We start from the raw sequence: 24,240 nt of genomic DNA on the forward strand, positions 1-24,240 counted from the left end.
TTGCTAAGAGATGTCATATGAACACCACTCTACTCTGCTGAGAATTTTCTCTCTGGGCTCTTTCATCACTTCATTCAAAAGAATTAGCCAGAGGTTATGTGGGATCTAGTGGCATCTAGTGGTGAGACTACAAATTGCAACAAAAGAAATACCCCTCGTCCAAATCTTTTCAATGGTGACTGCTAAATCCGTGGAAGGTCCTCTCCAGAACCACTGTTTGATTTGTCCGTTCCGGGCTACTGTAGAAACATGGCCCCTCAGCCCAGAATAGAGCCCATTAACTTCTGGTGCCAGTTCGGATAAATGGACGGATCCAGGAATTTTTCCTCTCTTTGATGAGGGCCTTTTTTTTTTGACATTATGAATAATTTCTCAGGGAATCATCAATGGATTTTTGATTATTTTTTTTATATATATATATTTAGCTGGCTGGTATCTATCAATGAGTACAAAGGGGGACTTTTTGGCCCTGGTGGAGGTGTAGACTCTACTAAGTGCCATTCTAGTTTAATTAAAATAAGCAACCAACCAACCAACCAAATCAAACCAGGATTCATCTCTGTCAGCAGCTAGTCAGGCTTCACTTTAGAGAACCTGGGCTGGAACAAACCAAACCTCCTGTATAGTAGTGGGATGCCAAGCCCCATGTCCCCTCTTGCATTTTTGAGTGTTTGACCAGTAGTGGGCAGTCTTGGATTAACTTGTTCATTCAAGATCCATCCTCAGGAAGTGATATCATCCTAAACATTTAAAGTCTTTGCACTACACAAAACTGTCTCTCTGACACTAATTTAATATACAGCCTCTATGGTAATGATAAAAAAATACTTAAAACTTAATCCTGAAAATAACACAATTGTGATTAAGATGTAAGTAAGCCTGTGTGCACTAGATGGCAGCAAAAGCATCTGCTTTCATAGAGACTTGAGAAATAGATTTTTCTTTTATCCCCTTTTATAAGTTTTATTTAAATTTTTAGTTCATAAAAATCCAACAACACTTAATTTTGACCTAAATTTTATTATTTTATTGCAAATCACAATGATCTAATGAAACAAGGCCACATTTGAATCCTAAAGTATTCTAACAAGCCTCATTTGAAGGTGCAGAGGAGTAAATGAATAATCAAGACTCAAAATGATTTAATTTTTGATTTGTTTGTCCGTCATACATGAGAAAACATTCTTAAAGAACCTGGTGTCAATTATTACACTGTACAGTCAATTCAGATATATAACACGGAAAGGTCATCAATATTCTAACTAAAGCTGAGATACAAAATGGTCAGTAAAATGCATTGTTTTAAAGCAAAAATACACTGTATAAGGAATGCAGAGAGCAGCTTTCACAAAACAATTCACACAATGTCATTTATCATAATTTCAGATGAACTTTGTTTACGCAACATCTTGATGAAAGTACATTAACAACAATTAACATCACCTGCTAACCACAGCATCTTTGCAGCCCATCCAGCAAATCACCATTGCTCTTATGTAATTTTTCTTGTATTAGAATTTCCACTGATACACAAAGTCACTTAGTGAGTGAGAGGGTAGGGAGAGAGTGTGGTGGAGCTTCCTTCTTTATTTTTTTTAATTATTGTTTGGGGCTATTCGCCCTAGCTCTTATCCCCAGCGGCTCCCGCCTCTCGGGCTGCCTGTCCAGGTTGGGGCTGAGGCCCCTCAGTGCTGCAGAGGGCAGGCGAGAAATCCCGTTCACTGTCAGCGCTCCACTGTCTATTGGGCAGATATAGTCCGCAGAGTCATCAGGTTTCCTCTTTCTGAGGTGACTGAATTGGGTGAAGCCCAGCTTCTTTGGCTGAAACACAAAAAAAGTTAATGCATCACTTTGATTTGATGCTGCAACGACCACATTTTTTCTCTCAGATTGTGCTCTTACCTTTACTTTAGCAGTGGTAGTGAGGGGCACATGGCCTGTGGCGTTGCCATATTCTCGTTTCTCCTGCGTGGCCTGAGTCCCCACCAGGGCAGAGAAGGCAGTGGCGAGGTGGCGGCGGAGTAAAGTCTTTTGTGGAGGAATATTTAAGAGGAGGGCCAGAGTCTCTGAGCTGAAGCGAGGCTCCAGGATCTGTGGGAGAGCGTTTGACGGCAGATGGCGGCAACAAATTTAGCTCTCTCGGCACATAATGCAAGCATGTAACGCCAGAATGACTTAAAAAAATATTTGCAGACAAACTCAAAATGTAAAATACTTACAATCAGCCCGCCATGAACTCCGCTGCCTCGTAGATTAGGAGCATACTCAGCTAGATCCACTGCTCTTAGCCACTCCATCACACGATGGTTAGACCACTGCACCACCTCTGAGGGAGAGGGCTGTCTCTGGAGAAGTTCAAAAAGAAAATGTCAATTTGTATTAAACCCTCTACCATCTCACTTATAACTGCTGGTAACACTTTGTAGTATTAATTAATACATGGTAAATATAGTTAGTTAATTAAACTTTACTAAATAGTTGTTGTTTTTTTACTTAACAAAAAAGTAAATGTTTTATAAACCAATTATTAAGCAATTATTTATGTATAATACTTTGCCACCCTGCTTTTAAATACACTACAAGTGAGCATAAGGCTCAAACAGCAGTCTTTGGAAGCAGCTGTATTAACGTCTGCTTGTCTCCATCTTGTGGCCTACTGAGGTGATGACACCTTTTACCATTTTAGAGCAGCTTCTCAGAAAAAATACTCTGGATTAAAATGCCCTTATGTTTGAAAGTCTGTTTTGTGCTGCATTCTCTCAGCTTACACACAAAATATAGTACAATATAACACAAGACAACAGCTATATACAACACACTGCTCACAATTACCTCTTCCCCTGGTCTACGTCGAAGACAGTTGGGGTTGAACTTGTTGGCATGAAGGACATGGATGGCACATTTAATACTGAGATGATGAAGCTGGCTGGTGACCTTTAGAGTCAAGAGGTCATTCTGCGTAAACAGCAGAGGAACATCAGTGAGCTTTATGTACAGTATAGAAATTCATATCATTGTTTAATTTTTACAATTTTGAATCATGTCTGAAATTGAAATAAATGTGTTTGCAGGCCTCCACTTTAATAGACGATGTTATACGTTACATGCAGGACGAAGTCTTACCACTGTGAGGTATTGTATCATTCGACCGTCTACTCGAGCTTCATGGAATTGGTCTTTATATTGAGGCAAACCAATATCATCCAACCAGCCTAAATGGACGAAAATCAGACATTAATCAACTTGACTTCCCTCACTCAACCTTTTAATGCTGACACAAGTATCACCAGCTGCGAGCTGTGAGAACAGGTTCATGACAACTGTTCAATGAAGATACAGTTCCTAGTTTTGAATGCTGGCTATATTTGCACTCAATTAAAATATATTTCCATCTCACACACTACCAGTTCTTTGTTGGTTTGTATATGTGATTTGAATGAGAACATGCAAGCATGAGAAGTTGAACATTTTCCATGTAGAGAGAGTCTTACGGGTGACCCAGATGTAGTCCAGCTCAGACGATTTCTCTATAACTTTAGTGGTGAATGCATTCAGAGCGAGCTGCAGCTTCTTCCTGTGCAGTGGATTCTTCATACCCATCTCCTGAGATCAGAAAAGAAGACCATGCTTTTTCATTTAGCCTGATTAAGATGGCATTTTTTCTTATATATCCATGACTATTTTTCTCTCTGATCTTATTCTTAAATATTGTGATAGTATTTATAAATGTGTTATCTGACCTTCTCAAAATCCTGAGGAGTGGCAGACAGCAGTGTCTGTCCATTTTCAACCCACTGTCTGGTGAGATTGAGATACTGGCCCAGTCCGTAGTCCTCTAGCCAGCCACACACCTGCCCCTTGGTCCACTGGCTGAATGGAATATTCATATCACTGAAATAAGAAAAGCCAAATCAGATAATTAAACCAATATCAAACATTTCAAATCTCTGTTATGCTAACAAAAGTCCTGAAGCCTCTTTAATTACAGTGTTTAATAAAGGTTGGAGGTAGGGATGAAGCAGCAAAACCAACACTGAGCTTTACCGTGAAGAGTCATAAGATTCGGGGGTCCGGGTCAGTCTGGGTCCTGCTGTTGCACGTAGTCCCCCTCTTGTAAACTGACCGGCATCTGGATCTGCTGCCTGGAGCCCTCCAGACTGGGTTCTTCGAAGTCTGTATGGATGAAGGTAAACTCTCAGGATAAACATGCTAGATACTACTTTAGTTCACTCAGGTAAAATAATCAATTCGGCACAATCAGTATACATTTACTTTATAGAGAAATATAAATGTTAAGGTGTCAGAAAAATAATAGACAATACTTTAAATTACTGTGATCTTTTAATACTGAATGTCATTTATTTACAGTTTTGTGCAGTTTTAGTCATTTTATATTAAAGGTGCTACAGTATATGTAAGAACTGGCCACTTCACAAACTATTGCAAACTGTAGCTGCTGTTAGCAAGTTAGCTCAATTAGCCATGCAGTTAGTAGTCTAGACTTGGAGTGTTACTATGAGGAAGAATGGGCTGGGGCTAGCTGGTTAGCATGCTAACTTCAGTAAATATCTCAGCAACACAAGACATAAACACCTCTGACTTAAGGTCAAAACTCTTATTTCTTTACATTCTGTTAATACTTTTTTAATGTTTCAAACTAAAATTCTCATATATTGCACCTTTAGGTTTTTTTTCTCTTGCATCAACATGTTTTTATACACTATCAAATACATTCGTCAAAAAGCATATGTTAGGTAGACTTGCAATGCATATTTATACATGTACGTGTAATTTAGGTCTATGTAATGTCTAATGGTCCTTTTCTGGCCTAAATCAACATCTGTGTTGATGTATTGTTGAAGCATCTGTGTATTTTCACACACTCACTTTCCCCAGAGTCTCTTGAAGCTCCTGTTATTCTTCATGTACTCTGGTGAGCCCACAGCTCGCTGGCCAGGCTGTGGACTCGCTCCAGAATGAACCGGGGAATTATCGCTTGAAGTGCTGTCGTCAACTTTCTCCGACTTTCCTTTAAGAGGTTACAAAAACCACAGTCAGTGTAATACGACCAAGTACAAATATGGTTCAAATTGCATAAATGTCCCTTTAGATTTTATAGATGCATTTGATTAGTTGAAAAAGACATCGGCTCACTATAATCTCGCCAAGTAAAAAGAATTTCAACAATGGTACTTTGAAAAGATTAGTCTTAATTTATATTTTCCTGTAGTTCAGTCATTGTTAAAGACAAATCTTGATGATGATTGAGTGGAAGGCAGTAAAAACCTTTTTCTCCCTCCCTGCATACCAAACAGAAGATTAAAAGCTACCAAGTGCACATGTGGTGCTTTGCCTTCTCACAATGCTCCATTCAGGAGAGGCAGCGCAGGTTACAGACCATTGAGTTCAACAAATAATTCATCAGTTAATGCACCATGAAAAAGAAGCAGTTTAAGCTCAACTTTACAAGGTGAGATCTTTATGATATACGCTGCAGTTAGTCACTACTCTACAGCAGATGGCAACACAGAGAAATTAGGGTGGGGCTCAAGCTAAAACTGGTCAGTGAGGCTGAGGAAGGGTGGAGCTGTGGTCAATCAGAGCAAGACAGAGGGTGTGTTTGGTGAGAAAGTCTATACCATAATCCATCTGCTCCGTCAGGAGCCCCTGCAATTAAAGCTGTGATCAAAGGAGCAGTGGTCGCCTGGTCAAAGGAGAGTGGCTTGCTCTGTATATGAATACTCATGGGAATTACTGGCCCCACAACTCGTCCACAGAGAAAGCTCTGATACTATATTAGGGATTATTACCGCACACTATCCATCATAAATCCTACATCACCCATCATAAGTAACATCCTGTGAAGCCTGGATTTACTTTGGCTGGAGTCTCCATCCTCGCTTCCATCTGGAGACCTTTGACTCTGGATCTCACTGCTGCTGTCTTCGATCCCATTCTGCTCCGACAGAGACGAATTAACAGGCAGCGTCTGACTTCTGGTGTCACCCGGATCGCTCTGGATAGACCAGAATCAGATGCAAAACTTTGATCAATAAAAAGCTGTAAATATGTGCTCAAAAAAACAAAAGATTCTTCTGCAACTATCATGTGAGAAACAGTACAGTAGCTCACTGTAGAAAAATTACTGATGCATTCAGGGTCATCAATACAATACACAGATAGCTGATTCTTGAGTCCCCTTCCCAGGTCGTGAAATAGCAACGTCTGCATTTGACGATCTGGGATTTAGACTCAGTAATCAACTATCTTTCTCCAGAATAGCTCACCCCACCTTTGAAAGATAAATGACACGATGTAAGCATATTTGCTTTTTATGATGATTAGAAAATACCTTCTGTAAAGATCCATTCGTCAGGTCATTCATGCTACTTGATAAAGTCTGTGGTTCTGTTCTGAGAAGATAAAGGGCAAAATCATCTCAGTAAAATCCAACAACCTAGTAGATATTGCAGTCAGCCATCGAGGAAAAGCTGCTTCACTACCTGGAGTCACTGTCCTTATTGACTGAGGAAAGAGAAGTCCGTTGGGAGGAAGAACTGTTTGTGGAAACATGTGATACCTGTGAGAGGTCAAAAATCATTTTAGAAAAAACACGATCACAAAGATCATCTTCATGCAAACATATAAAACAGTGTGAGCGCAGCTGAAGTTGTTTGTACCCACTTCAGACTTCACATCCTCAGATTTTGCACTGGCAGAGTCAGTGTTCTTCATCAGGGCGTGCACTTCCTCCTCACTGCTGCTCGATGGAGTCCTACCATTTGACAACGAACGAACAGCAGGTGGAGCTACAGCAACAAAGACAGGAAATATTACTCCTCATCCCATGCAGCGGTATGTGTCTCTGCTAAAGGAGGAAGTGCGGTGGCTTTCATTAAGCTCAGACATTGTGGCTAACAGAAAACAAATGCCACAAGGGAAGGAGAACGGACTGAAGCTGATTACCTTGCCTTGTAGCGTGAGTGACCTCTCTGAATTGCCTGCACTGATTCAGGAGCAGAGTGAGCTCTTCAATCCGTCGGTCCTGGAGAAAACACAGAAGGGGGCGTTCAGGGCCAACAAAATCCAATTAAGATGTTTATCTGAGGTTAGAAAACGCACATATGGACTACGCTTCACTCTGTTACTGACCGATATGCCACACAAACGTCTCTCATTAACCATATGGCCTTTACATCAAAGCAGCGTATAGGGAGGGGGATTGACACGGGCCTGGCTGGAAATCTTAGTTGTGGTGACCAGCTGTGTGGAGTGTGTGTTTTTTGAAGTGGTGCCCGTGCCTGGTTTTGACATGGTTCTCTTAATGCAGCTCACTCCAAAATTAGGCTTGGCAGGTCGAGGCCTACTTAAGTGTGGCTTTGCCCAAAATGGCTCGCCTTGGGGTGGGTGCGTACATGTGGGTCTTCGCTCGTGTGCCATGGAGGCCCGTGTCTGCAAGTCTTTAAAGTCTAAGAGGGAGCTGGGAGGGAGAATACAAAAGCCCCTCTGTGCTATAAAAGGTTCGAGGGCGGCGCCTCTGAGAAATGACAGCATCTAAAAACAGTCACCTTCCACCTTTAGAAACAGCAGCGATGATAGCACTTCTATATACAGGCCGGTAAGACGCTGTACATTGTTGTAAACTGATGACAACACACATGCTGCTCTAAACTGCATAATCACATACAGCTGTGTTGACCAGAGAGAGGGGATAGTTTTTCAAGGTTGCTGGCAGCAGTGAAAGAAGTACTTAAATCTTTAACTTAAGTAATAGTATTATGCCATAGTATAACAATTCTACATACACCACAAGTATTTTTTTTATTTTTTTTTCATTTAAAATCTTACTTAAAGGGTAACTCTTTATCAGATTACATGCAGCTTCCTCTGGAGACACAAAAGGCTTTATAGTAGCCATCACGACCTGTGAACATATCTGATGTGTAGAATCAGTGGAGTTACTTTCCACCATATATCAGTGCTAACTTACCTTCTCATCATTGGCAGCTACCAGTGATTTCATCCCACTCCTAAGCTTCTGCAGTTCCTGATCTATAAAGAGAAGCACTGATTATTAATATGTATAGGCAGCTGCTCATGACATAAATTAGCATGTATAGACACATGGTGGCATATGGTTATGTAGAAAGAAAGGAAAGGCAAAAGTACATGCTAGCATGTTTTAGATGTAGTCCTCACTAGGGTGCCATCTATAAACCAAGTATTTTTAGATTGGCCCAAGCCTTTTTTTTAATCCACCAATCATATCTTTAGCCACGTCAGCTTTTACATATTTGGACCCACAGCGTATAGTCGTTGTAACAACTGCAGGCATACAGGCAGCAACGCTGGTGAGAAACATTGGTCGTACTGAGCAAGTACCCCAGAGAGGCGTTTATCTACGACAGACAAAATTAAGAACAAACAAGACATTAATGTTTTCAGGAATTCACAAAGACGCCGGAGAAGAGGCCGTAAGGAGGAGAGATGGTGCGTTGTATGAGTATGAGTATTTTGGAAAATAGTTGGTGATTGCTAAAGCTGCCCCTCAGAGCAGGAGGAAACAAAAGATAATATAATAAAGAGTCATGTCTGGAGAGAGGAAATAATGAAAGATCAAAAGTAGCCATGGCCCATGGGGTTTAAAGTGATTTTCATTAAGTTCTGTTCAGGCTTACATTTGGTGTTTAGCCTCTTCCTGTACATCTCCTCTGAGAGAGAGACAGACAGAGACCCATGATGAGACACTGAATTAAAGGGCCGAGACAGACTTTTCCCACAGTTTGAGTTAATGAATGCAAAAAGGAGTCGTTAACTGTGTCGACTATCAGGCTGGGTGACTCTGTCAGAGCGAGAGGCTGCGGGTTGGCAGGTCGGTCGAAGGGCTTGAGGCTGGGTGCTTTGCTTACCTCTCTCCGAGCTCTCAGGGGATAGAGAGGGTCTGGCCAGCAGTTGAGTGTGCAAGCTCTCGATCTCGGCGTTCTTACTGAGCAGAAGCTGCTGAAGGCTGCTGATCTCCGCCTGTGGGTGCCACACAATGAGGAAGTCTTAGCGCAAAAAGGACATGAAGTTCTGCACAAATATAGTGCGTGTGCCAAAAGCACGTCTGTTTAAACATGCACAGCTAAAAGCAATTCACAAATACAAGACATGTGCATGCAGTCAAGTGCCAGTACATGTTCTCATCTGAGACACAAACTTTTGCAAGATATTGATGTTTTCTTTCCACCACTATCTATATATAAAACACCCACAACAGAGCACAGAAATGTTTCTTCTCTGTATTTAGGGGGGCCAAATATTAGTCTGGAGTTTATAGTTTGTTTTGATGTACGTTACAGAGTATAAGGAAAGAACAGATGGCTGTAAAGTTAAGTTCAGGCTGATGTATTTGCCAGTGTGTTCTTACGTCGTGGAAAAGAAAGTGGAAGATGCACTTTTAGCTTCGTATCCCACATCATACCCCTGTTCCACTTGATCAAAACATGATTTATGGCTGGTTTGTTTTAGCAGAGTAAGATAGAGTAATCGACATCAGCCATATCAACATCTGTAGCCATTTACTCTCGATTTCCTGTGCTTGATTAAAGATTTTTTGTCATTCTACTGCCATTAACCGAAGCTCTAAACTCAGAAAAACAAGAAGGATGTTGATGTGAAATGTGGCATTTTGTTTCTCTTGCAATTCTAGGTAAACATCCGGTTGGTGAAATAATGCCAGAAGGGTATTTGAAGAACTTCTAAAAGCTAAAAATAAAGAACTGCGGATGGCAATTTGACTTTGACTTATACAGTATTACACACAATGAAGAACTGCCAACATGATATTGGTATTAAGGGAAAGGTAGAGGGGGGAAACAGCAAGAAAGAGAGAGAGAGACAGAGAGAAATATTCTAATCTCTGGGAGGCGTGGGATCATGCCAAAGTATACAAGTAGGACATTAAAAAAGGGACCAAGCCATTATTAAATCTATTTCTACAGTCCTCTAAAATAAAAAGGTAGAACAGTTCTCGCTTCTTAAGAAAACATAACGTGTCTGTGAATGAGACAGTGTGTGCAAAACAGAATGACTCACTTAGCTGGCTGGAACATCGGATTGGACAGCATTTAGGAAAGTTGAATGGACAGTTAGCAGAGGAATTCAAGCACTGATGGTGCACTCACTGAAGAGAAGTCTAGACAGCGTGAAATTCAGAACTTTCTTTTACCTTTGTTGCTTTGAGTTTCTTCTCGTACTGTATCTTCTGATCCTCCAGGTGCTCTACTTTGTCCTTGAGGATCCTGAGCTCCTTGATTAAGCCCTGAAACAACACATTTTAACGTTTAGCTGCTTTAAAAGGTGCAACATGTAATAAAACGCCACAGGTTGAATTCATACTCGAAATACATGGGGGCAGCATATCACACAGGGTAACAGCTAACTGCTATGAAATGTATTCTCTGTATGAATCCATGAATGTAGCTGCCGTTAGCTAGTAAGCTCAGTTAGTCTTGTAGCTAGTGGTTCTGTTAGTTGACTGTCCAGACTGAGTGTTGTCGCAGCCGGGCGAACAGGAAACAGGACCGAGCTCAGCAGCCTCCCAGTGAACACAGCCGGAACTGGAACGACCATAGTGAACCCAGTTCAGGCAGGGATAGAGGGGTTGTGAAGCGGGAGAGGAGCCAGAGGGGAGTTGGGCATGGCAGCAGGGAAAAACAGCACGTAGCGCCCGGACACTTTTAGATCTAACTTGGTGAATTAATACTGCATCCTGTCTGCATGCAAGAGCAAGATTGTACCCCATCCAGATGTCAGCCAATAGAAAAACTGGCCTAAATCAGGGTCACAGTTCATTCATTTCTGGTGGGCTGAATCTGGCCCAAATCTGGGCTTTTTCGGTTCGCTCTTGCTACCTAGGAAGCTGCCGATGAGACGCAATGTCGGTCGTTGCTGTCCTCACTGAATCTGTTAGATATGCCTTCTGTTATAACATGTAAACAAATCATGTACCTGTCAGTTGTGCTCTGGAGATCAGACTGGATACTTAATCACTAACGTAAAAGATAGATGAGTTTGTGAATATGGCCTTTCTTCCTATGTTTGTACTTTTTAAACATAAAACGTGTGTTTTATTCTGTAATATTTCTATGTTTCTCTACTTGAAATGAAATACAATATAGTGAACAGTGTTTTTTCTTACTAGAAAACCAGGCTCTTTGTAGTAAAACGAGACGGTCTTGTATGGATAACACCTAGTTTGAACTTGAATAAAATCAAGCTTTGTTGCTGGTGGAGTGGTGCCTTTCGACAAAACCAGAGCGTGCGATTGTTGGAACACTGTTAAGCTGAACCGATATGGTTTTGGTGAGTTTTATGTCGTTTCCGTCGTGTTTCAATGACGTGTGTTTTATGAGGCAATTAAACTCGTCTTAGCTCAGTCAAAGAGAGAAACTTTGCCCGGACTGGGAACGAACACAGCGAACCGAGCACAGAGATGAACGGAAGCCAGTTTCATGACAGGGAATTCAATTCTGAGGTGATTTACAGTGGATCCAACCAGAACTCAACTAGAGAAACTTGAATTCATAAGGAGTATGGTGCATGGCACATGTATGGTACATCGGGGCTAAGCAATACAATCGGATTATCACCTCTTGAGGTACAAAGTGCTATTGCGAGACAGAGCTGGCCAGGGCTAGCTGGTTAGCATGCTCACATCAGTTGATATCTCTGCAACAATATACATGTATGTAAATGTCTTTGATCACAACTGTTATATCTTCACATTTTAGATAGACATTTTAAACTCAATTCATTACAAATTGTCCCTGTAATTATTTAGGTGATGTTAGTAGATCTGCACATTGTTCTTTAGTAGCACACAAGGTCACACACTGATGCATAACAGATAAATCCGGTTAGCTTTGCTGCTTTTCCAAACATGGACATCGAGCTGTGCAGAGAGTATCTGGTGAGTGCTAGCTTCAATGGATCTGAACCTAACGATCACACAACCCATGCTGCACACAACACTACAAGTCACGCTGGCAGGCTGTGCCTACACTTTCTCCTCCGCAGTGGTACTCCAGCTCTGCATCTGAGCTACCCTCTTCCTGGCTGCTCGTGTCCCCGTCAGGAGTCTCCTCTAGTCCCCGCATCACCCCTGAGGTTCTGTCACAGGACGGCCCGGGGTTCGAGCCCTGGCCCTCAGCGGACTCAGTAGGGCAGGCCGCTGGAGAGCTGCCGTCAGCCGGGATCTCTAAAGCCTTTTTCTCCTGGATCTTGCTATTGATCTCCTTCTGAAACCGACACATCTGCTCCTGCAGCTCACTAATGAAATTCACTACAGTCTGACAGATGCAGTGGTGGAGAAAGAATTGAGAAGAATGTTCAGAGGGAGGAGAAGGAATGTTGTAGAGTAGGTGTATATGTCTTTGTTTGTTTAAAATTGTTTTTTTCCCTCTATCGCATGTCCACGTAATCAAATATATATAATACAAACCTTGAGAAGGTTTATATTTGGTCTTGAGCCTGAATACATAAATATGATAGTGAACCTGTACTGGAAACACAGATTATTGGCTGGTCCCCATTTACAGAGTCTCTGCCAGTTGGTCTCATCTGGTGAACACATATTGTTTTATATTTCTTCATGAGCCGGAACTTCTCTCTGGCTTTGGCCATGACTGTATCAACATTATACTGTGCCATATTCCTGAACTCAGGCGTATCCTGTTTATCGAATGGGTATCTTGCATTGATGACTGCAAGAGAGATGGAAAGGTTTGCCATCGTTCAGAGGTGATCCGTGCCCATGTTCCTCCAGAAAGACTGTAAACAGCAGCCGAGTTATGCTCGGCCTGTGGACAGAGGAAGTCTCACTTGGGGTCCGGTACAGCGGATATGACAGATGATATTGAGTGCCTGCATGGCTAAATTTAACTGTGGGTTTACTGGCTCCACAGCAAGGAGGCATGCACATGAGTGTGTGTGCATATGTGTGGATATGTTTGTGTACTAGAGGCAGCACGTGGGAGGCCAGTAAAGTGTTCAAAGCAGATTTTTTTCCCTGTTCTCTTTAAGTCCAAGCAGCTGTCGTAAGGGAAAGTTGTACACGTGATGAAAGCGGGATTAAGAAGTGCTGAAACACTGTCTTCTACTAAAACACTCCTGTAGTATACAAATACAGAGCAACACCCTATAAACACTCAAGCACTTAAATAAATCATTTTCTTTACAGATGACAAATGTTTTCGGGAACATGCTTTTTCAGAATAGCCAAGTCAACCTTCACCCACTACCAAGAACAAAAATTCTCTGGGCTAAAGCCTACACACACTCATATTTGGCCCGCCATCCATCATGCCAACTCCGCTGTGCCTGAACTCTTTTAACCTGAGGACACAAAGGCTCTTTGACCGGCGGTGTTTTGACAGTAACTACATACATTACAGTATCCTGTCTGCTAGCAGCCCTGCTTTCCCTGCTTCCCCTTTCTCCATCTCGCACGGTCACCGAATGCTCAGGATGTCTGCCGGTAACCTAACACATCGGTCTTAAGCAAATACATGATTCAGTTTAAGCTGACAAAAAATTTAAAGCCCTCCGAGACGTTTTTTCCTGTCGGCTTTGCCCAGGAACACCAGAGCCAGGGTTTGGGTGAATGTTCCCCTCCATCCGTCCAGAAAGTGTTTATGGTCTTCCATAAAATCAGCAGCTGACTTCAAGGTTAGATCCATCAGAAGACTAGGCAGATTTTTGTGTGTACCCTCGTCATTCCTGGCAGAGCTAGCTTCAAATTTCCAAGGACCGAAGTAAAAAAGAAGTTCCTGAGGATTTTAGCTGAACTAATTCCTCCTCCTTGCAAGTAGCTCTCGGTGAAACAAACTGCAAGGTCAGCTTGGTATTTACGAGTTTAAATTAAAAAAAATATCGTCAGATTGAATTTGACAGCTAAAACCTTCCAGTTTCAAGTCCAACTTGTACTACTCTTCAAGGCAACCTTGTTCTGACTGACACATATTAGCTTCAAACAAGTTCTGACACAACTTAAACTCAGTGTACTGTCTGACCACAAGTGACAGGAAGCTGTGTGAGAAGCCTTACCTCTGCTTTGTGCTGCCTTTCAGCCCCATGGCTCTGCTTTCCCTCCATGTCTGCAAGCTTTATTTTCAGGTAGGACACCTCCCCCATAAGACTCAGCTTCTGGTTCTCCAATGACGTCCTATGCAGGAGCTCCTGTCATCAACAACGCAGAGACATGCAGGTAAACATAAACACATTACCCCTTGAAAGCCACACAGGGTCCGATACTCACTGAACAACAGCAGCATTAAGTATGAGGCACTGCACGCTCCCAGTGCTGTAATGACAGTCCCCTCAGACAAACCCACTGGTTTCAGACGCTGTTTGAGTGGCTAAATATACACAACCCATGACCACTATTTATAATGCCTATTTCACAGCTCACTCAAAGTACACAGCAGAAGGAGAGAGAGAGAGAGAGAGTGTGTGTGTGTGTGTGTGTGTGTGTGTGTGTGTGTGTGTCTGTGTGTGTGAGAGAGAGAGAGAGAGAGAGAAAGAGAGAGCTACCGATAGCATGCAAAACATTCATAGAAAGAACATTTAAATAACTTTGACAGGTGCATTTTCCTGTCACTGTAAACTGGTACTGATAGAGACTACAGGTCTGCTAAACAGTTCTGTGCCTATCTGTCCTGACTGCCTGTCAGCCTTGAGAGTTAAGCCAGGCTACGCAGGCAGACGTAATACTAATTTGGTTGATGTCAAGCAGGTGCTAAATCACTTAAAGTCCAGAAATGAGCATCAGAGGGAGGCAAACAGTACACATGGATACGTCCATTTAAAAAGCTCCAGCTTCGGAAAAATATCTGGGCTTCTTCTGCAGTTGCACATGGAAAATATTAGAGCTTTGTCACCAGGAAGAGATTTAAGGCTCAGGTCCAAAGCCTCATAATGACCATGTCTCCGAGAAACCAGCCCCGGCTGCCCTTTGATACGCTACATATACAGCACTGAGCGTATACGTACACACCGAGCATTAAGTTCACTAAAAGACACATTCCTGGCACTCGTGTAATTAGTCAAAATAAGTAGAAACAGTCCACTTTGAACGGAAATTTCACAAGAGCGACATTATACAGACAGAATGAGATACTTTGTAATACCTGAATATCATCTTACTCCAGTGTCTGCCTGCAGCAAAGGAAGAGTAAGTGCATTTCCATCATGGTTGTAATGGTTTCAAGGGTCTTTTTTCAGTAGATTAAAGTTTCATACATCCATTCCAATCAGTGTTCTCTGTTGCCTTTAGCAGAGTCTCTGAAGTCAAAAAGCAAACAACTGAAACTTGCAGACATAGACTTCGAACTCTTAAAAGAGCACCACCCCTATTCTTTCTCCCTCCCATCTCTCCACCTTTTCCTCCCTTACTCATTTGTCCCTCTTGCCTCTGTTGTTGTTCTCGCTCTCCTCTCTCTGTCTCTCTTTTTCTGGGCGTATGTGTGTGTGTGTTTCAGGGTGCTTACAGGTTGGGGGTGTGGCCAACATTGCTGTAATCACCTGCCCAGACGGACCAGTCTGGCCCTGCATGCATTAACCAGAAATTGACTCTGAGTGAGACACTGTCCTGGAATGAGTCTGAGCGTCCTAAATATTTTGGTCGTCAAGGTAATATGCAGACAGAAACACTGGAATTTCTTCCCAGGAAGCAGGACTCATCCCGAGTTACATTCTGCAGTTTATGAGAAAAGACTGGATCTGCAGAGGAGTCATATTTTAAAGATAGACGGACCTTCTGGGGGCCTGTCATATCTCATTAAATGGGAGAACAATACTGATATAAAAGCCCTGCATGTCTCCTGGTGAAGGTCAGAGTTTCCTGATTTTAGTCCAGTGTTATATCAAGCATTTGGTATTGAGAAAGTCACATGCTGTGTACCTGCTGTAGCATCTCCTCTGTGGATTCGAGCTTGTGCTGATGCTCCACCAGAGAACTCTGTAGATCGCTGATCTTGGCTCCCTGAGCCTCCACCTGGTCAGTCAGCACACTCACCTGTGTGTGTTTGTGTTGTACAGAAAGTTAGACAGATGACCCCAAAACTTCACAATAAAACTGCTTAGCCATTGTTGAGTTGCATGTTTTTTCGCGTAATTGAAGCCAAGGCCGAGCGGATATTTTCTCACGGTACACATTAAAGGAGACCATTATGCTTTTTATGATTTTTTTTCCTTTTTCTTGTGCATGTAAAAGATCTTGAAAGTTAAAAACCCTAACCCTAGCAACCCAAAATAAAATTCTGAACCTGAATATGACCATAATACCTTTAATATAAGCTATTTTCACGTAATTGCTGCGCTCGTTTTGCTCGAAATTTCTACATCTGTGCCAGATCAAACAGTGCAATTACTTCCTTTCAGAAGAAATGAATGATCCTTTGTGCCTCGGTAGGTGCTTGCAACACTTCAGTGGCTTCAGCAATGTCAGCAGAACGCAGGTTAAATGTAAATCTGCAGCGAGAAAGTATTAAAGGCCACATAATAGCCAATCACATGCTAACAGCCGGCTCCAAGCCGCCGACTAGAGCGGATTTTTACAAAGGAGTGTTTTATGTGAGTGAGGCTTGAAGAAACAAACAGTTCACCTGCTCTCTCACACACACACACCTACACGCTACAGCACATGGCGGTGCTAGCCTCAACCTGTCAGAGATAAGCACTTCTTCAGCACACCTGATAACCGCACACACCTACACACTCATATACGCAGGCAAACACATGACACAAAACAGGACATTCTGGTGTTGTAACAGCACCAAACCCAGCTTCATAACTGTTGCTTCGCCCATGCAGGTGAAAAGAAACACGGCGATTGCGCAACATTTACAACACAAAGCTCTGATCTACCTTCGCCCTCTCTCTCTCATTCCTCTCTTCTCCTCTAACACTGTTATGTGATATGGGCACTGTGTAGAATCAGTTCCCACTAACAGTGTGGTGTCATGTGTCTTCTTTTATTTGAGCAGGCTCATATTCAGTGGAATGGATTCACCTTCCTGCTGTAGGTTGAGCGTGCTGTCACAACAACCTTTTTAAAGGTCATATACAAACAGAGACACTCAGAGATTCTATTGTTTTGTATTTTGTAATGATTAACTCACCTGCAGAACCAGTGACTCTTTGTCTCCCTCCAGACGTGATAATCGCTGCTGGTAGGACTCACTGTTGCCAGATGAATGGAGGTTTACCTTCAGAACAAAGGTCAGCTATTAATTTCCCTGTTAATACAGAACAGTTGCCCAGTGGGTCGAATTGAACTTCCTTTCATGAGGTTGCAGCCTCAGACACAAGCACACACACACACACACACACACACACACACACACACACACACACACACACACACACACACAACTCTCAAACTTCCTATTGTGTCAGTGGGACGTGAGCGGTGACGTCTGTAAGAGGTTTACGACTCCTAATCCAGCATTAAACTTCTGTACAACACTTTATACCGGCTGATTAACGGAAAAAAAAATGTTGGGTGAAGGCTGGGCTTCAGGTCTGCTCATGCAGTCAGAGATATTACAAAGCCGGGGAAGTAAAGTGCGACCAAATGAGCTCAAATTTCTCAGAAATCCAGGCTTTCGACCACAATCATGGAAACATTATGTAGCCCAGCGTTCATCATCCTCAGCCAGACAGCTCAAGTGGTTTGCAATAATTTAAAAATACCATTAAGCCTTTAATGTATATTAGCAGGATAATATTTGAATGTACAGACTGCACACTTTAAGTATTATCACAGATGCTCTTTCACTTCTTTTTTTGTGATTAATATCATTAGATTCCTGCAGAGTACCTCCTCTAGCCTCCTTGATATTTCTCATAGTTCACTATTTGGCAATAATAGACCCTGGTTTACTTTAAATGAACATTATGTAACTTTTTACCTTAAAATAACAACTTCAAAATCGTTTTGATGGCACAGTGTCTTGTAATAGTGTGAATGGTGTCTCTGTCTCAGCCACTCTGCCCCCTTTCACTTGTTTCTACACCATGTAACTTCAGTGAGAGGGTAGGATCACAGCCTTACATACATGTTTACTTCAACGTACAAGTTTTCAACACATAACATTGTTATGACGTGATGACTTTTGTTTGTAGTTAGCACCTACATTACGTCTGACAAGTTGTGACAGACCTGGGTTTTGTATTCATGACAGTGGTGTTGCACTCAGAAACTGTGTGGGGTATCTCATCATTCAGTGTGTTTTTGTCTTTTCATATTTTTTATCTTTATTTTATTGTAAAGCACCATGTGTATTTCAGTTCCAAAAAGTTTGATAAATACGTTTCTACATTAGTTCTTACTAGAAGACATCTGTATTCCCAAACAATGTCGTGATGATCAGTCATACCTCCGTTATAGGGAAAAATCAACTAATTTTGTCAATATAGATTAGCAGGTAATAGCCAACATGAACCTGAGGCTCAGAATTGTACATAAAAATGATTGACAATCTATGCATGGAAATGCTTCCTCTATGGATTTAATATTCAGTAAGAATTATAACCTGAAGGAGGCAGTGAGGACTAATGACTTCTTAATGGTAGCAAGATGGTATGTGTTGTCTAATGACTTCCCGTAGGTTCAAGTGGCGGGAAGTGATCTCTGCTGACATGCATATCCATTAATCTTTCTCTTCAAACACTTGAACCCCACGACCAGTTTGTGCAGTCATAACTTCACCCAGGTGTCACATCGACAGTGACCCATTTCAATGTATTCTAGCTATCATGTCGAAATATTCAATGTAAGCCTTAAAGGGGCACTATGTAGTTTTGGAGAAGAAATTCTAACTCAGAATTGTAATATTTACAATATGAATGAGGTAATAATACAAACTCAGAAATATTTATTTTTACATAACTGAATAAATAAGCTGCTCACAGAGGAAAATAACTTCCCCAGATCACTGCTTGACACTAGAAAGGTGGCAGGGTCCGCCAAATATAAACAAAGTAAAACAGTATGAAACTGTGTTGTCCTTTAAGGTCAGTTTGTTTATTCAGTTTATTCAGTCATGAAAACAAAGAGAGTTTGTTTGTATAATTTGTTTAGGCATGAAGAAAATCGAGGGAGATCTTTCTCTTCTGATTAAAATGTCTTCCCCGAAACTACATAGTGCGCCTTTAATCTGATCATTAACTTTTTCCTGTCAACAAGGAGCAGGTATATCAGAGTGCATGTGTTGCATATTCTGCAGAACATCTCTTCAACTCACAAACAAAACAAAGTCTTCCTCCCAAATTATGCACCATGTGCACTGTAATTATGTTGGGAAAAGCAACAAGAGCAAAACAAACGGCTCACATCCTTTGTGTGCAGTATGAAGGTATGAAGAGCCGACATGCAAGTGGAGGATGTCTTACCTTCCTGAGCCAGGCAAAATGTTTGTAGAAATCAATATCATACTCCATTCTGCAGGCCCATTGTACTGTAGGTCTGGCTCTTAATCTTACTAACAAACTTCAGCCAGTGCCAAAAAGCATCAAGGAGGATGTACAGATACCTAAGTCCAAGACCAAACAATGGCTCTTAACAATGTTGTGCTCTCGATCTCCCTGAATCCAAGTCTCCTCCTTTCACAGACCCTCCACACTGCAGTTGTAGTGAGAGCAGAGAGGACTTCAGTCCGTGTGGTTTGGAGTCTGGGCAGCTTGAGACTTTCAGAGCTGAGGCGAATAACTCAAACTATGCCAGTTGGCTGTACTCCGTTTCTTTCTTCTCTCTTTCTCTTTCAAACTCCCCCTTTTTTCTTTCTCCTGCTTTTTCTCTCAAGCGTGCTCAAACTGCTTCAGTATGTGCCACATCTCTGCACCTCATGATCTCTCATCTTTTTCTGTCCTCCCTTTCTGTCTCCTGTGCCTCTCTGAGCTCCCTCTCTTCGCTCTGTCTGAAGCACTTTCTAATTTTTGCGGGGCTTCCTAAAGGGGCACAGGGGAGAGGAAACTTTCTGCAGCACATGCTTGTCAGATGTGGTGCAGTAAAGACGATGCAGAAGGGGAGGAGGAGGAGGAGGAGGAGGAGGAGGAGGCCGTGGAGGAGACTGAACTTTAAGTTTAAAGTTTACAATAGCAAATTTAAGGGGAGTAGAAGAGGGCAAATACTTGACTCACCAGACAAACAAACTATTAGTGTGACAGGAGTAATTCAGGGGTGCAGACTGAAGGAAATAAAGGAGAACTGGACAGAGCTGTTTGTGCTCTGAACAGAAGCTCTGGATTTCATTACCGGTGCAGTCTGCAGTAGACGCAGCTTCCAGCTCTCTACTTTTAGCAGGAAGGAAAAGGCCATCCAGATGTCAGTGACCAGGATCAAAGACCACCACCGTATCACGCTACTAATAAAACCCATAGGCTCTGTAGCCTGGGACTGAAGTCATATATGCTCTATTATACTGGATACCTTAGCTTGGGTGTTGGATTTGCATACTGTGGGGGGGTTACATAATGCTTTTGTGGTCTGTCATCTCTGCCGGTACTCACCTCATCTCTCTCCAGCCATTTAACTATAACGTTTGCGGTATCAGTAGAGACTTGTTTCCTGAGAGCCTCCTGTTCTTCCTCACTCCTTTGGCCTTCCAGTACCGCCCTGAGGGCTTCAGTCAGCTGAAGAGCCTTGAGGGCCGGGTCCACACGAGGGGGAGGGTCGGCACAATCTGAGGATTGGCAATCCTGGCCGCCTAAGCGCATGAGAGCAGTGAAGAGCCCTTCACCCACCTTGCCTAAAGAGAAAACAGGAAATCAACAGAGAGTTTGATTGCTCCAGCATCCTACTTTCACGTGCATCACTACTGAGTGTGCAACTGATTAATAGATGACTGGTAGGCTGCTGTGCTATAATAGTAGTTCCTGGGATGACCTCTTGAGGGCACCATTGTGCTCCCATGAGGCTTACTGGATAGAAATAGCATCAAATGGCTGAGTGTGGTAGACTCCACAAATTAAAGGTTCAACTTGTAGGTTACTGTAATGATCACGTCTAAGCTGCAGAAAGTCATTTTCATGCATGCGATCTGGAGCTGAATCAAAGGTACAGTAAGGACAGAACTCGGACAAATGCAATGATTTGTCATGCAAGTCATATATTTTCAGCGACAGAGCGATAATTAGTTGTTACGTGTGGTGTGGTTTGTCTTTACAGGGTGCTAATTGTTGGACGTCAACTCTATTAATAGAACTGTGTCTTCCAGCCATGTGCAAGTGAAGGTTGTGACAAAGAGCACTCACTGAAATGTGTCACCTCCACTAGAAAATACAGAAGGGAAGACACTGGTAAGTCATTTTGAGTCCGTGCAATTAGTGTACTGTGAGAGACATACTGTAAGATCAAGGAGAAGCTATAAAAGTGCAAAAGTATATAATTGAGTGTGTGTCCGATTGAGTGAAGGAGAATAAAGAGACAAGAGATTATATAAAAAGTTAAAAGTACGGTTCTGATCAAAAACTTCTTTTTCCAACGTCTCAACATAAAGCTTTATTAACCTCTTCTTTCCTAGCTCTTGTTTCTAACTTATCCATCACAATTTAAAAATCCTGACATTTTTTTTCTTTTCTTGTGTACTATATAGACTACTGTATGTTTGGGAGAATCATGTGACCAGTGCCGGTTTTATAGAGGCCTGCAATTACAAACTGGGCAGTCTATCGATAATGTAAACAGAAAGTCTTACCAGCAATAATGTCATCCATTTGCTCCAAGGCAGACTCCAACATGTGGCTGGCATTTGACGCCATGGCTCAGACCGTCTTGTAAAGCAGCACTCGTAGATCCTCATTCACTGGATTGTAGGAGAGTGTTAGCAGGCGGAATGAGAGCTTCAACAGAAGCACACAGAGCGTCGCAGACTACTCCCCTTCCTTGTCACACTTAGATCTTTTTACAGCGAAGCTCCAACAGCTGTCCTGACATCTGACTGACTTCCAAGTAAATAACCTCCTGAATGTGGCTTTTGGCTTTAAACTCTCCTCTCATTTTGTGGCCGGGGACTTACCCATTGTCAGCGCTGTTATCCACATGAGGCCAAAGCTCATATTTAAAATAGTTTGCTCCCTTTTGTTTTCATTGTTTGTTTGTATATGTTTTTACTGCAGACCAGCTACATTGGGGAATAAAGTTTGACCAGTCACTGTAAAGAAACAATGCGGAAGAAGCAACAATTCTTTAAATTTTTAGCTCAAACCTTGCTGTTTTGGTGGATTCGCCGAGGTCACATCAGCACATTGGACCATGGTAATCAGATTTTGATTGATGATGATGATAGAGAGCACACTGTTATAATGAGCAGTGCACAATGAAGCTGGAAAAAGCAGAAGCTGACTGAGCAGTCGCACCCATAAGAGCTCGGTGTTTGGTAATAATTCATCAAATTGATATTAGAGCGTTTGGACTTGCGCAACATAAATGCAACCCTGACACACAGCAATACTGTCATTTATAGTAGCAGCATTATAGTAGGATGAGCCACTGAAACAATAATGTGGATGTAATCATGCGTCATACATTTACTTAAGAATTGTACAAATTTGAGGTACTTGTACTTGTGCTTGAGTATTTTTAATTTTCTGCTACTTCTCTACGTGTTGGAGTTTAATATTGTACTTTTTCTCTACTACAATTTATTTTATAACTAGTTATATTTTGCAGATTGCATGGTGCATCAGAGCCAAAGTGGTATATTTTAAATGGATTTATTTAATCAGTCATGATAATCAGCCAGGCCAGTAATTAATAGACCCATGGTATACACCGTATTTACATGCCTGTAAATAAATTATGTAAATTACACATACAGCAGTTACTATACTTGTAATTTACTTCTTCTTGTACTTTTGATACTTAAATACATTTAATATCACATACCTTAACCTTTACGCAAGTACTTTTCATATGGGTGACTTCTACTTTTACAGTAAGTAATGATGGTTTTACTCAAGTATGACTTTTTGGTACTCTTTAAAACACTGCCACAGTGAGTTCAGCAAACTAAAAAGTAATGCGGACGCTTGCATATGATCTGATAAGAAATTACATAATGCTACTTCAAGAACGAGAGGCGATCCAGGCACTTGAGAAGATGTATCAAATGGGGAAGGAAATATTGAAAAGCCTTTATTATAGTGACTGAATCATTTAAAGGCCAGTCATTAAAAAACACATGGGGCCCAGGGTTTTTTTTAGAGCCCTGATAATATTCCCTTACTCATCTGATACATTTTCTTATATTTGGAGAGCTGGGATTGCCTCTGGCTTCTGAAGTACTCTTGGTCCCATTTTCCAAGAGCACTCAACACAATTTTTATCTACACTGTTGTCATGGTCCTGTCATTTCTGTCTTCTTTAATTTGGTGTTTTCTGGGTTTTCTGTTCTGTTACCCTCCTGTGCTCCTCTCCAGCCTGCTTTCCCTTCACACCTGCACTGCATCACCTTCATTAGCCCAGCCCTGTTCCCAGTGTATTCTCAGGCCTATCAGCTCCTTCCCTGCTCTCTCGTGTCCGCTATCCTCATTACCCTCACCTGTGTTCCTCCCCCTCTCTCCACCTGTACCTCATGCCCTCGTTAGTTTAGTTTGTATTCCAGTCTTTAGTTCAGTCTTTGTTGAGTCATCTATTGTGTTTGCCTGCTGCTCTGTTCAGTCAGCTGTTCCTGTTGTTAATTGTAGAAAAAAACGTTCTGCATCTGATCTGCCTACCTGCGCATGACTTGTTGTGTTACAAAGAGCACCAGTCATTTCCCTTTTTCTGACACAATGTTATATTTAGATTTGTTGTAATACCTAACTAACCTCTACAGAGAAATATTACTTATGCTCTGATAGCACTGCTACGTCAACTTTGCTCTATGCCTTTAACAGTGAAGCCTAAAAAAATCATAATTTCTTAATTAGAGAGTTAGACTTCTGGCACAATTGAATAGATTCAGCTAATGAATGCTTTAATTAATTTATTTAACAGGAACCAATCAGTTACAACTTAGCATCTCTTCACCCGTTCTCTTTTAGGGGGTTAACTGCACAACTGCCACTAGGGTCATACCTGATCTACACTGTAGTTTCTTATTTAGTCTGAGTAGTTTACTTGAGTGGTTTAACTGGTTAAGCACCTTTTATTTCTTTTATTACCTTTTATGTATTACATTACCTTTCATATCTTGTTTCAGTTAAAAACCTGTG

General features: G+C 41.8%; 1 protein-coding gene across 6 annotated transcripts; it reads right to left on the bottom strand.

Moving 5' to 3' along the window:
* Positions 1-1,125: 1,125 nt before the first annotated feature.
* On the bottom strand, positions 1,126-23,473 carry ppfibp2a (PPFIA binding protein 2a). 6 transcript variants are annotated; one of them, XM_084354655.1, is made up of 24 exons: positions 23,444-23,473; positions 21,741-21,848; positions 20,554-20,792; positions 17,163-17,249; positions 15,944-16,057; positions 14,089-14,220; positions 12,045-12,332; positions 10,211-10,303; positions 8,910-9,021; positions 7,991-8,052; positions 6,967-7,045; positions 6,685-6,809; positions 6,504-6,580; positions 6,353-6,413; positions 5,878-6,016; positions 4,888-5,029; positions 4,045-4,173; positions 3,741-3,891; positions 3,492-3,603; positions 3,124-3,212; positions 2,833-2,955; positions 2,220-2,345; positions 1,903-2,091; positions 1,126-1,821 (listed from the first exon to the last, which is right to left on the bottom strand). In XM_084354655.1, exons 2-24 carry the CDS (start codon positions 21,802-21,804, stop codon positions 1,600-1,602), a joined length of 2,955 nt encoding a protein of 984 aa, XP_084210781.1. In that variant the 5' UTR covers positions 21,805-21,848; positions 23,444-23,473; the 3' UTR covers positions 1,126-1,599. The 6 variants fall into 6 exon arrangements, with proteins under 6 accessions (XP_084210781.1, XP_084210783.1, XP_084210782.1 ...); XM_084354657.1 differs by lacking the exon at positions 12,045-12,332; XM_084354656.1 differs by lacking the exons at positions 20,554-20,792; positions 21,741-21,848; positions 23,444-23,473 and adding an exon at positions 19,438-19,774.
* Positions 23,474-24,240: the final 767 nt, after the last annotated feature.

Source organism: Pagrus pagrus, assembly GCF_965226575.1.
Source record: "Pagrus pagrus genome assembly, chromosome: 1".
Lineage (NCBI taxonomy): Eukaryota > Metazoa > Chordata > Actinopteri > Spariformes > Sparidae > Pagrus > Pagrus pagrus.

What these genes read in the sequence shown, in the direction of transcription:
- ppfibp2a (XM_084354655.1), bottom strand. Translation starts at nt 21,804, where the DNA reads ATGGCGTCAAATGCCAGCCACATGTTGGAGTCTGCCTTGGAGCAAATG. An exon ending in GGATGGAGACTCCAGCCAAA is followed by an intron (nt 5,030 to 5,877) that starts GTAAATCCAGGC and finishes AACCTCTTAAAG; the next exon opens with GAAAGTCGGAGAAAGTTGAC. An exon ending in CTACCACTGCTAAAGTAAAG is followed by an intron (nt 1,822 to 1,902) that starts GTAAGAGCACAA and finishes TTTGTGTTTCAG; the next exon opens with CCAAAGAAGCTGGGCTTCAC.